The sequence below is a fragment of the Euphorbia lathyris genome, chromosome 9 (genome assembly GCF_963576675.1).
Source record: "Euphorbia lathyris chromosome 9, ddEupLath1.1, whole genome shotgun sequence".
NCBI classification, from domain to species: domain Eukaryota; kingdom Viridiplantae; phylum Streptophyta; class Magnoliopsida; order Malpighiales; family Euphorbiaceae; genus Euphorbia; species Euphorbia lathyris.
Window position 1 is genome coordinate 20,243,126 of NC_088918.1, and position 13,489 is coordinate 20,256,614.

The following is a 13,489-nucleotide window of genomic DNA, read 5'->3' on the forward strand; positions in this document are numbered from 1 at the left end:
TAGAAGGTCCGACGTAGCTAAATAACAGTCAAACAAGTCTTTTCAAATTTTCGGTAGCACGTGGTTAAAATTAATTTTGCTTTGAAACGTTAAAGTTAAATTTGCATAATTTCATACGGTAGGACTAAATCTGCACTTTGCTTAAAATATTAGGGTTAAATTTATACAATTTTATACATTACGACTAAATCTGCACTTCCCTTGAAGCGTTTGAGTTAAATTTGCACAATTCCATACGTTAATAATACACTAAATATTTAACCGTAACATTTCAAACGAAATACAAATTTAATCCTAATGTATGAAATTATACAAATTTAACTCTAACGTTACGGATATAATTTTATTTTTATAATATAATCAATTTTAAAAATTTTATTATATAAGTTTAAAAATAATTATTATAAAAATAAAATTTAAAATTTATTTTATATAAATTTTGGGTAGTGGCCAGTTGTTAACAGAAATCCTACAAAGGGATTCGTGTCAACATACCCTATGACGCCGTAATAAGTAATATAATTATAAAAATATTTACTTTTTTTAACCAACAAACAAAGAATTAATCCTTTTTGTTTCCAATTTCACTATAAAAAGTTTTAGTGGCTCAGCTAATGATACTAAAAAAAATTAAATCAACACAAAAATTACATTCAACAATAGCAATTGAATTAAATATAAATGAGATTATCAACAAAACTAAAAATAAAAATTACAAATATGAATATTGGAACCACCAGGAGAAAAAATGTTGAAAGAAAGAAAAACTCAAATACAATTATTGTCAAAATTTTGATCATAATGATAAAGACTTTATAACCAAACCACAACAACAAATTGTAACGAGTCAAGAGATTGAAAATAAAGGATGTCACTTGTTCGTTATTTGTAAAATAAAGATGTGTGGTTAATAGAAAGTGGATGCACTAACTATATGTCTAAAAATCCTCGTATCTTCACCAATTACATTCAAGTTCCAATTACGATATCAATGGAACTCTAGTAAAAGTAGAAAGCAACAGAACGATCTTCATATATTCTTAATTAGCATAGGATACTTTTGATATCATCTCTTTAAAAACTTACATCCTTATCAAAATAGAAAAATATATATTAGAAATATAACATATCTAGGAACCCTTTCCTAGTCAAGATTCCAAGACGTGTAATGCTGTCTTCTTTATCTGCATTTATTAAATAAAGCATATCATTAACACAATTTTTGATACGAAACACGAAATTACGAAAATAATACCGTCGGAGAGTAGTGGTGAAGAGAGGAAGAAGATGGCATAGAGAAGAACTGAGCGGCAGATGTTGAGATTCAGAGAAGAACCCATTTTGGTAATTACTCCAATATTGAATGTTTGGATTAGGAATGAAATAAATAATATAAGGGAGAGGGCTTTTATGTGTTTATTAACTAGACATTCCAAATTTCTCCTCAGCCGACAACTATTTACCTACTGTCTATCCACGTGGCATCCATGCATGCATTCTCAATTTTCATAATAGTTATTTTTTTGTAGGTTTAATGTTTCTCCAGTCCCATTAACTTGTCCAAATTGATCATTTTATCTATCCAACTCATCGAATGTCCTATTTACCTCATTAACTCCATAAATATAATATTTTTCATCCTCTTAATTTGTCCAAATTTATCATTTTACCAATTCTCAACTCATCGAATATCCTATTTACCCCCTTAACTCTATAAAAGTGGTATTTCTCATCACTTATGATCCTATTTACTTTCTTAACTTCATAAAAATGGTATTTCTTATCCTTTTGTAGTAGTAAAAAAATGAAAAGAGAAAGAACGAATAAAAAATACAAATAACAAAAACATTAACATAAACAAGTTAAATACATTATATGTAGGGATAATGTACCAAAATATGCCTATAATTTTTGGAGAAGTATCAATTTAGGTTCCACTTACAAAATAGCATAAATATAGATTTAACGTTTAAAAAAAGTTATCGGATTGTAAGGGGTGAAAAATACCACTTTTATGGAGTTAAGAGGGTAAATAGAACATTCTATGAGTTGGGGGGATAAATGGACAAGTTGAGGGAGTGAGAAATACCACTTTTATGGAGTTAAGGGAGGTAAATAGGATATTCGATAAGTTGAGGGAATAAAATGACCAATTTGGACAAGTTAAGGGGGCTGGAAAGCATTAGGCCTTCTTTTTATTTCCAAACCTTAAATCCGGCGGTAATTGAACCACACCGAACAAAGCTTTGGTCTATTTAGATTCGGTTTGTTAGAAAATTAACGAGTTGGATTTTAATATTCTATTTATAAATTTCACTTGTGAACAATTTATTATTTATGGCTCTGTTTTGTAAATATTTTTTTGAGGTAAAATTAAAAATTTGAGCCATTTTAAATATTTTGACTAGTCAAACATCTAGTAGTAGTGTTTGATGAAGAGAGGTTTGAAAAAGTTTATTGGATCCAAAAGCTAATTTGAAAATACTGGTTTTATGAGCCTTTTCAACTAGGCGTATTGCCTAATTTTTAAGGACATTTTTACACCTAATTACTGCCCTTTAACCTTAAATAAATGTTTTACCATATCATTATTTGTTATTGGCTTAATATATCATTTGCTCGCTGAACTTGTCCAAAAAGCTTGATTGACCCATGAACTTTCAAATTGTTTCGACAGCCCCCTGAACTTGCATAAAATTTTCAATTAGCCCCTTAAACTTGCGTAAAATGTAATCAATTGATCACCCGGTCGCAAAAAAGTAAGTTAAATGCGGAAGATGTATTGTACGAATCTTTAAAAAAAAGTAAAACGACCAAAATCGGAATATGCAGTTCTAATATTAGAGATGACAAGTTGTATAGTTGAGCAAGTATTCATTTTTAATTTATTTTTTAATCATGTAATGACATTGTAAGATGCGTGGAATACATCTTCTGCATTTAACTTAACTTTTTGTGACCGAATGATCAACTGATTATATTTTACGCAAGTTCAGGGAGCTAACTGAACATTTTATGCAAGTTCAAAGGGCTATCGGGACACTTTGAAAGTTCAGGGGGCCAATTAAGCTTTTTGAACAAGTTCAAGAGGCAAATGATGTAGCCTTTGTTATTTTACACAAACAACTATTATCAATCAACTAAATTTTATCAAATAAGTTTACACAATTAGTTAGCCAAATTAACTGACCAAAAAATAATCAACAAATAACTAATGTAATTAATTAACAATTATTTACTAAACGTGACCAATATTGAATTGAAATTTTTTTAACACAAAACTACGTTAGCTCTAAAACTTATACAAACTAAATTTATTTTAAATATAAATATATTAGTTAGACTTGATGTGAAATTAGTTTCTTTAGTTTTGGCAAATCCGGCCCATGTCAATGTAAATACAGATGTATAATAGTGCTTATTTAGTGGATTTAGACTAATAAATGTTTTTTTTTAGTAATGAACATTTGCTTTCTTCAAAAAAACATGTTTTTGTTGATGTCTTGAAAACAAAGTGGAAAGAAATTACAAAAATATAAAATCGCACTGGTGTTGTATGTGTCGGCAAAACAGTTAAAGATAAGTTAAAAACTAAAATTATAATCAGGCAGCAGATTAACTTTTCCGTTTTGACAAAACGGCTACGGCTCTTATATGGTGACATTCTGCTCCACATTTCTATCAATCGTCTATTTTTTACGACCTTTGTAATGTTGCTTATTTTAATTTTCTTAATTTTTCTGTTTTGATATTCTTCTTTTCCTCCCTTTGTACTTTTCTTTTTTTTTTTATTAATAATATTTCGGGTTGATTTGGTGTGTTAGGGGTGCCAACCTAGTTGGGATGTCAAGCCACTTAATCGTGTCCCAATTTTTTTTTTTAAAAAAAAAAGTTAAAAACCAAAAAATATGTATATTTAATATTAAAATAAAAAAGATAATTGTATTTTTGTTTTATCCAAAAAGTTTAATTGACTTCTAAACTTTAAAGTGTCTCGATAACCCCTTCAATTTATATAAAATATCCAGTAACCCACTAAACCTATATAAAATGTAATTAATTGATCAATCAGTCGCAAAAAAGTAAGTTAAATGCAGAAAATGTATTGCACGCGTCTTAAAAAAAGTAAAACGATCAAGATCGGGGTATGCGGTTCTAATATTAGAATTGGTTGAGCAAGCCATAACTTTCTTTTCTAATCTATTTTTAAATTATGTAATAACATTATAAGATGTGTGGAATACATCTTCCACATTTAACTTACTTTTTTTTACAACCGAGTGATCAATTGACTATATTTTATGCAAATTCAGGAGACTAACCGAATATTTTATACAAGTTGAAGCAATTATCGGAACATTTTGAAAATAACAAATTCAGAAAATAAATGATTTATTAATTCTTTGTTTTTTTTTTGGTCTCCATACATCATTTTCTCCGGAGTTTATAATTTTTTTTTTATTAGTCTTAACTCTTAAAATATTCTGGTAGCTTTTTAATTTATTTAAAATATTTAGATAGTTTTATTGACGTATTTTAATAATAAAAAAAATAAATTGCATATTACATATGCCTTTTAAAAAGTAAAATGATTAAGTTCATGATATAATATCAGAGGCAAAAGGTTTCATAGTTGAGAAGTAAATATGTATTAATTTTAAAATAGAAACCTTATTTTGTTTCTAATTTTAGAATATGAAAAAATTACATTTAACAATAGCAATTGAATTGGATATGAATGAGATTATCAACAAAATTAAAAATGAAAATAACAAACTCGAAGCTGGAAATGAATTGACTCGTCGGTGTTTAGAACTAAAATTAATTTAGCATTTGCAAATGATAATTGTTATGAATGATTAAACAGGAATCTAAGCGAATATAGGCCGAAACCACTATGAGAAAAAATGTTGGAAGAAAGGAAAACTCAAATATAATTATTATCAAAATTTTGATAATAATGATAAAGACTTTAGATCCAAACCACAACAACAAGTTGTAGCGAGTTAGGAGATTGAAGACGAAAGATGTCACTTGTTCGTTGCTTGCAAAATAAAGATATGTGATTAATAGAAAGTGGATGCACTAACTATATGTCTAAAGATCTTCACATCTTTACCAACTAGATGAATCTATTCAAGTTCCAATTACAATGTCAATGGAGCTCTAGTAAAACTGGAAGGCATCAGATCACATATTCTTAATTAGTATAAGAGACTTACTTTTGATATCCTCTCTTTAAGAACTTACATCCTTATCAGAAAAGAAATATATATATATATATTAAAAATATAACATATCTAGGAATCCTTTCCTAGACAATTCCAAGACGTGTAATGTAATATCCAGCAGCTAATCTAAATCCCTCAACATTTGGTTCGAGCTATCCGACTTAGATCTCGAATGCAAACACAACATATAATATTCATCATGTTACCAACTACTAATTCAATTGTTCATATATTGTTTGTTTTTTTTTAACTAGTTAAGTTAGTTGATTTTCTGTTTAAAACAGCTATAAACAACTGTTTCTTAATTCTAACCAACAACTTCTACTCTACTATTTGGAGTGAACATAAAAAAAAACTTCCAAAAGGAGACCAAACAAATACTTATGACATGTTTAGTTCAACCGTTCATATTAATATTTATTGTTGTTGTAACATTTTGTTGTTTCTAGTAGAAAGCTGATTTTCCTTATAAAATAACTATTAACCATTATTTTTCAATTTTAAGCAAACATAAAAAAGGCAAAAAGGAACTAAAAAAACTTATATTTAATGTATGTTCAATTCAAATATTGGTATCTGCTATTTATTATTGATGTTACTATTTGCGGTTGTCAATACCGGCTAGAACTTGATCGATTTTATTTATCAATCCTAACCAAACATGTCTATTTCTCTGTTGATGGTCAAAAACCAAAAGATAGATACTAAACGTACATTACTAAAATTTGACATTTGATACCAATCTTCCATAACACCCTTCTTCTTTCACCATAAATACAAAAACCACACCACAAATGTACTTAATTTACATTTACAATCAAATCTATACATATTCATTTATTACAAACACATAAAAATTTGCAAACAATAAAAAAATATTAATTACAAAATTACAAATTAATAAAATCCCACTCCAACAAGTAAAAAAAATAAAAATCAATCAAACAAATAATCACAAGAAAATCATAACCAAATTAACAAATTAAATTAAACCAAACAGAACCCAAAATCAACGTCCCGAAAAACCCAATAAAAGACACCAAACTACTAGCCCCCGAAGAAGCAAAGTCACCGTCCACCGTGTTAGTACCCAAAACCACCACCATCCAATCCCCGTCGCTGCTAATTCCGGCCTGAGCATAGCCGGAGTTATTTAAGTATTTGGCAAAATTGGTCTTAGTGTAATTAGTGAAAACTTCAATTACGTCCAAATCAGGGACACAGACAGGTAATACAACACTATGTTTGGTATGATTAACGTTAATTTCACATTTGGATAAGATGTGATGAGTGTCTTCATTTAATTGAAATGGTTTGAAATTGTTTTCACATGTGTGTTTTTTGAGAGTCTGAGCTATTCTGTCAGCTACACATGATGCTTCTTCATTCTCCGAGAGTATTGGAAGTCCCATGTATGCTCTGTGAGTGTTTAAGGTTTTTAGAAGATCTTCCTCTTCATCGTCTGTAATAATCAAATTAGATAGAAATAAGTAGGAATATTGGAATCCATTTTGTTCTTAATTAGGCTTAATAATGGTATGGGACAATGTTGGACTCAGATAACAAAACACATGAAACGAGGCCGGACCCAACAGACTTTTATCTAAAAGTACTCAGTTCAAGTCCAACCCAGCCCGCTGTTAATTTAGACGAGTTTGGATTGAGCTGGCTTGGGCTCAAAAATGATATCCCAAGTCCAGTTTACGTAAACCCACCTAAATATATATGTATAATTTTTAATCTTAAAAAATTAAATTTTATACTTAAAAATAAATATTAATTAATAAACGGGCCGGGCCGGACTGGGCCCGTGCTATTTTTATAAATCCCAAACATGTCCAAAAAAAGGTAGGCTTTAAAGGGGCTAGGCCAAAGATAAAGTTTTATATCCAAGTCCGGTTCAAAGGACATGGGCCTAGATGGATCGGACGGATACCCATACCTTTGAACAGGTGTACTCTTAACTAGAACTGTTCATGGACGGGCTGGGCCGGACCCAACATACTTTTGTCTAAAAGTACTCAGTTCAAGTCCAGCTTAGCCCGCTATTAATCTCAAGTCCAGTCCATATAAGCCCACCTAAATTTAATCTTAAAAAAATTAAATTTATAATTAAAAATAAATATTAATAGATGGGTCGGGCCAAACTAGACCAATGCTATTTTTATAAATCTCAAATCCGTCCAAAAAAGAGGTAGGCAAGGATAAATTTTTATATCCAAGCCCGACCCAGGGGGACACGGTCCTGGACGGACCGGGCGGATACCCAGACCCGTGAACAGGTCTATTCTTAACAGAGCTTAAAGGTAGGCTCGAGGATGCCAGCACACTCTATCATTGTTTGGACTCGAAATTGTTCCTCGTTGAAACATTGAGGATAAAATTTTACTATTTCTTATTCTTAATTATTTCCCCGAAAACGTTAAGAGCAAATTTAGAGTTTATTTGTTAATTAAATAAAAAAAATAATGATAAAGTGGAAATGCAAGTAAATATATACCAGAATAGACAGGAGAGGCAAGCAAGAAAGTTGCAACAAGCAAGACAAGAAAGAGTTGAGACTTGAGAGAAGCCATAATTGTTGGTAGGATAATAAGGTAGTGTTTGGATGTGTCTATATATATATATATATATATATATGTATGAGATTATTAATTAATTAATTAATTAAAATGAAATTAGGGTAGGAATAATCTAAAATAAACTTTGTGTAGCTTAAGCTAGCTAGCTATTCTTCTTCTTTTGAGTTGGATTATATACTTTTCTTTCTTTTTTGGCTTTGCTAATTCGTTGATTTGCCTTGAATCTTAAGGCTGCTTTCAGATTCCATTTTTCATCCTCCAATTTTATGGGTTGAAACCCAACCATTATGTGTACAAACCTATGAAGCATGGATACGTTATAGACCTAACGTATCACGTTTCTGATAGGTATCCGATACGGAAACGCCTGGGATACGTTTCAGGGCCGTTTCCATAATATCCGAAAGTTGGACACGCGAATCAGTGAAGGATACGTGTATCTAAGCCAAAAAAAACCAATCGATTCTTCAAATGTGAAAAAAACAGAGGTTCAACTTCAATCATCGATCGTTATTTGAAATAGATTTAGAGAGCAGGAATATGCAAAGATTGTGTTATCTGTATGTGCTGAGAAATTAAGATCAGAGGTAACCCAAAAGACATAGTCTATGAGAGCAGTTACAGATTCATCAATCTTATCAGAAAAACAGAGTGAAACAGAGTATCTGTATTCACTGCAGAAAACCAAATGACATGGAGGAATTAATGCCAGAAACTCTTAATTAATCATATATAAAAAAAATATATTTTTAATATTTATGAATGTGCCCCAATATTTTTAATATTTACATGTTTCCGTGTCGTGTGTTTTATAAAAATGACGTTTCCGTATCCGTATCCGTGTCCAGGCAACATAGGTACAAACAAATTCTGGGGAGAGTAGCCCAACCACCCACTTAAATATATATATGAGTTGAAACAAATTAATAATTAGACCTGACTATGAATCGAGATATCTATACAAATTCTTCAAATCCACATTCAATTAACTGAGATTAAATAGAATAAAATAATATTGGAATATGGTTATTTCCGTCTATATATCTCTAAACCCAATTTGAAATCTATAGAAATAGTCCAGCCCAATCCATCTAGGTTATTATTATAAGTTAATATACATAAATATATCTATAATTTGAAAATATAAAAATAAATTTATACTATTAAATAAATACTTGTAAAAATATTTGTTATTTATCTATATCTAACAATATATTAATATATACTTATTACTTATTGATGAGATATGGGGATCAAACCTAAGAAGCCCACATGTGGCCCAATACCAATGCTAGCACGAGATCCATGGGCCTGCTCGTAATATTTATTCCTCACATAATACTTTTTTTAAAAAAAATACATAATTTTTCCCCACATATCAAATATTTATTCTGAATTAAGGAATTACAAAAATTAAATTATTAATAACATAAATTATACCTATTTTCATTTTGTGACATAAAATCTTTCATCATAATCTTATTATGTAAAATTTGGATCGACATTGGGAACAACGTCCATTCTCGGGATATAAAATGGAGAAGGTGGAGTCTTATTAAATTGTTCATCGTATTCTTGTTCGTCAACTACATCGTCAATGCCAAATATCTGTCTCTTGCCCTCAATCACAACAGACCATTGAGTATCCACAGGGTCAATCATGTAGAAAACTTGTTTTGCTTGAAATGTTAATATGAATGTATCTTCATGATGCGGAAACAGTTAAAATTTACGAGGTTCAAGAACCCATGTTCATCTTGTTGGACACCACGACTATTATCAACCCAGCTACATTAAAACAGAGCAATATTGAAATCAATATAATCTAGCATAATCATATTTTCAATTATTCCACAATAGGATTTTGTTACATCCCCACTAGCATATCCTGGTGACTTACTAGCATATCCTGATGACAAAGCTTCCAATGTAACACCATTGTCGATTTGTCATCTTGATGCTTTGTGTAAAATATCCATTAATATCGTACTATTTTGACTCGAACTTTACAACCATATGCTAACCATCTTAGTGTGTCAGACACATCATTAGGCTTGAAGAAATCACCTTTTCCTTGAATCAATTTACAAATAAGAGTAATGCAACTTTATCAATGCATGATCATTTTAGAAGGATATTTAATGCGGAGGAATGTCATATGCTCATTCAAGTATGGATGAACTTCTTCAAGATTTTGCAAAACATAAAGTTCCGCCTTTACCATCAATTCAACACCAATTGTTATAGTTTTGTTTGCAATAGTACCTTACCATGAAGCTTATCTTTATGTCAAGTTTTTGGAACTCCAATATCTTTTACACCCGTTAAATACTGAGCACACCAACCTGGCACCTCCTCAACCACTATTTGTTGGACAATGCTACTTTCAGGTCTAGCTAGATTCATAACTCTACCTTTTAAGACGGCCATTTCCCGTTCAAAGGGATACATGCATCTCATACACACTGGTCCATATAATTTTATTTCACGAACAACATGAACGACCAAATGAGGCATCGCGTCAAATAATGAGGGTGGAAAATACATTTCAAATCCACACATTGTCTGAATGATATCGGCATGCAACTCATCTAATCTAGTTGGACTGATCACCTTGCTATAAGTAATGTTGAAAAAATACATAATTTGCTAATAGTATACCTCATCGAATCGCAATAGGTAAGAAATTTTGCATCAAAGGCATGACAATCGTGAGATTTCATTCCAATTAATTTCAAGTTGTTCTTACGAGTTTACGAAAATTTGAAGAGTATCCAACAGGTACCTTTGCCATGCAAAGCCTCATAAAAGCAGGTTTTCTTTATCTTTAGACAAAGTGAAGCAAACTGGTTGAAGATAACAGTGTTTCCATTTTTCTTGTTGTGCCAATTCAAATCGACCCATTGCAGCCATGTCTATTCTAGCATTCACTTCATCCTTCATTTTCTGGCATGCTCAGAAGTGTCCCAACAATGACATCACATATATTTTTCTCAATATTCATCACATTAGGTAATGCCTTGCTTCCAAATGTTACCAATATAAGAGGTTCCAAAAGATTGACATCTTCTGGTACGTAGCCGCCCATTGAATTACTTTTGAAAGGTTTATCGGACTCAATTTTTAATGTCTTACTGAACTCTCTGGTAGAAGTTGAAGACCACAATGCACGATAAGACTAATCTTCTCCAAAAGCTAACCGGAAAATATTTGCTGCAAGCGAGGTGGGAAAAATTTTGCCATAATTTTTTTACAAATTTGAAAGTAGTAACCATTTATAGGAGCCAAGAGACAATCCAAGAGAGTAAGAATGAATAAAACTCAAAAAAATACGAAGCAACGACTTTTTATAACCCACAGAAAAATTAAACGACATCTCGAACAAACACAACCACACCAAAGCCGCCACATGACATTCATATTGCTCCCCACATAAAGAAGTCGGCTGATCTCGAAGGTCAGTCATTGTCTCCCATCTATATTAGAACATATTATGGAGAAATATATATATATATATATATAAATTTTCGGTGTTTTTTTGCTTGAGAAATTATATCAATAAAAAAATTAAATTAATTACATAAAAAAGATTATAAAAAGTAAAGAAAATATTTTAACATTTTAAAAAAATTAAAACATTTTCATAAGTTTTTTAAACCATTAAATAACCACCCAACAATTCTTTTCATTTTCTGTGTTAAACTATAAATTTTATTTTTCAAATATAAAATTTTCTACTCAATAGTGTCTGAAAAAATATTTTCCTCTAAAAATATTATGAGATTAGTTTTTGTTGATTTGTCCCATTATAGAATTTCTTTGTAGGAAAGGATAGGAACATATGGAGAAAAATTTAGAAACTCAATCCAGAATACATCCCAATCTCAACAACACTGTCCGTTTCCACAGACGTGTCCACGGTCCACGACCTTCGCTTCTTTGCACACGTGTCTCCTCTTTCCTGCCACCTGTTTCCTACGTGTCAATCCTTCACTTCCTACATCTTCCATACTTACAGCTTCCTCAGCCCTTTCCTCCATCGTTCTACTTATATAAATGCTTCCCCGATTCCTTTCTTCCTCACGCAGATCCTCTTCCATCTTCCCGATCAAATCCTTTATCAGAACATACCGGAAATCCAACTTCCTGGCAACAACATTATTAGTTCCTGCAACTCAGAAATACACTCCTACTACTGTAATATTCACAAGAATGGCTTCCGGAGGCACTCAGAATTTCCCTCCTCAAAAACAAGATACTCAGCCCGGAAAAGAACACGTTATGGATCCAATCCCGGAGTTCGCTAAGTCCGATTACAAGCCCTCCGATAAGCTCCGGGTAAGAAATTTTATATTTACGATTTTGTCATTTAAAAACCTAATTTGACCACATTGTGTAGGGAAAAGTGGCCGTAGTAACCGGCGGAGACTCCGGCATTGGCCGAGCAGTCTGCCAATGTTTTGCCCTAGAAGGCGCGACAGTAGCTTTCACATACGTGAAAGCTCAAGAAGACAAAGACGCCGACGACACACTCAATATCCTAAAAAAAGCGAAAACTCCCGACGCTAAAGATCCAATCGCGATTCCGGCAGATCTAGGATTCGACGACAACTGCAAAAAGGTCGTCGACGAAGTAGTAAACGCGTACGGCCGAATCGACATCCTCGTCAACAACGCGGCGGAGCAACACAAGTGCGGCACGGTGGAAGACATCGACGAGGAGAGGCTCGAGAGAGTTTTCCGAACAAACATTTTCTCATACTTTTTCATGGCCAGACATGCCCTTAAGCATATGAAGGAAGGAAGCAGTATAATCAATACGACGTCGATTAATGCGTATAAAGGGAACGCGAAGCTTCTGGATTACACATCGACGAAAGGGGCAATTGTGGCTTTTACTAGAGGACTTGCGCTTCAGCTTGTGAGTAAAGGGATACGGGTAAACGGTGTCGCTCCGGGTCCGATTTGGAGTCCATTGATTCCGGCATCGTTTAGTGAAGAGGAAGTGGCGAATTTTGGGAAAGAAGTTCCGATGCAGAGAGCTGGACAGCCGATTGAGGTGGCGCCGTCGTTTGTGTTTCTTGCTTGTAATCACTGCTCTTCTTATTTTACTGGACAAGTGCTCCATCCTAATGGTAATTAATTAGGGTTAATTTTTGGATTAATTAATTTATTTATAGTTATGGGTAATTAATTAAGTAATGTGGTTTTTACAGGTGGAGCTATTGTTAATGCTTGATCAATGGTGGGACGGTGTCGTTTTGGTGGTTTTGGGAAATGATCAGCTATAGCAGATCTTTTTCTATTTTGTTTATAGATATGCTATTTTGTTTATAGATATGAATGTGATATAGTGTAAATGGTTGGTTGGTTTTGTAATATATGGAAATAACAGTCATAAAAATAATATGAGTTATACAAGTAGATAAATTAATAATTTTTTTAAAATAATGATTTTTTTTTCTTGGACCATATCACTAATTTCATACTCGATAAATCATATCACTAATTTCATACTCGATAAATTAATAATTTTTATAAATTAATAAAATTTTATGGTTCTTAACATTATTAATTTATAAAGGACTCGATAAATTAATAATTTTTATAAATTAATAAAATTTTATGGTTCTCAACATTATAAAATTTATAGAAATTTTACTGTATGTGTTCTAT

At 31.7% G+C, this 13,489-nt stretch overlaps 2 protein-coding genes and 1 long non-coding RNA gene across 3 annotated transcripts; 1 reads left to right on the top strand and 2 right to left on the bottom strand.

The window, feature by feature from the left end:
* Positions 1 to 935: 935 nt before the first annotated feature.
* On the bottom strand, positions 936 to 1,365 carry LOC136207131 (uncharacterized). The gene is made up of 2 exons (XR_010676597.1): positions 1,256 to 1,365; positions 936 to 1,184 (listed from the first exon to the last, which is right to left on the bottom strand). It is a non-coding gene; the product is annotated as an uncharacterized lncRNA (long non-coding RNA).
* Positions 1,366 to 5,975: 4,610 nt separating this feature from the next.
* Positions 5,976 to 7,820, bottom strand: LOC136206703 (uncharacterized GPI-anchored protein At5g19250-like). Its single transcript, XM_065997848.1, has 2 exons — positions 7,732 to 7,820; positions 5,976 to 6,693 (listed from the first exon to the last, which is right to left on the bottom strand). The coding sequence occupies exons 1-2, from the start codon at positions 7,805 to 7,807 to the stop codon at positions 6,206 to 6,208; spliced, it is 564 nt and encodes a 187-aa protein (XP_065853920.1). The 5' UTR covers positions 7,808 to 7,820; the 3' UTR covers positions 5,976 to 6,205.
* A 4,064-nt stretch (positions 7,821 to 11,884) lies between these two features.
* LOC136207156 (NADPH-dependent aldehyde reductase 1, chloroplastic-like) lies at positions 11,885 to 13,264 on the top strand. The gene is made up of 3 exons (XM_065998440.1): positions 11,885 to 12,151; positions 12,213 to 12,948; positions 13,030 to 13,264. The coding sequence occupies exons 1-3, from the start codon at positions 12,026 to 12,028 to the stop codon at positions 13,050 to 13,052; spliced, it is 885 nt and encodes a 294-aa protein (XP_065854512.1). The 5' UTR covers positions 11,885 to 12,025; the 3' UTR covers positions 13,053 to 13,264.
* The last annotated feature ends 225 nt before the right edge of the window (positions 13,265 to 13,489 follow it).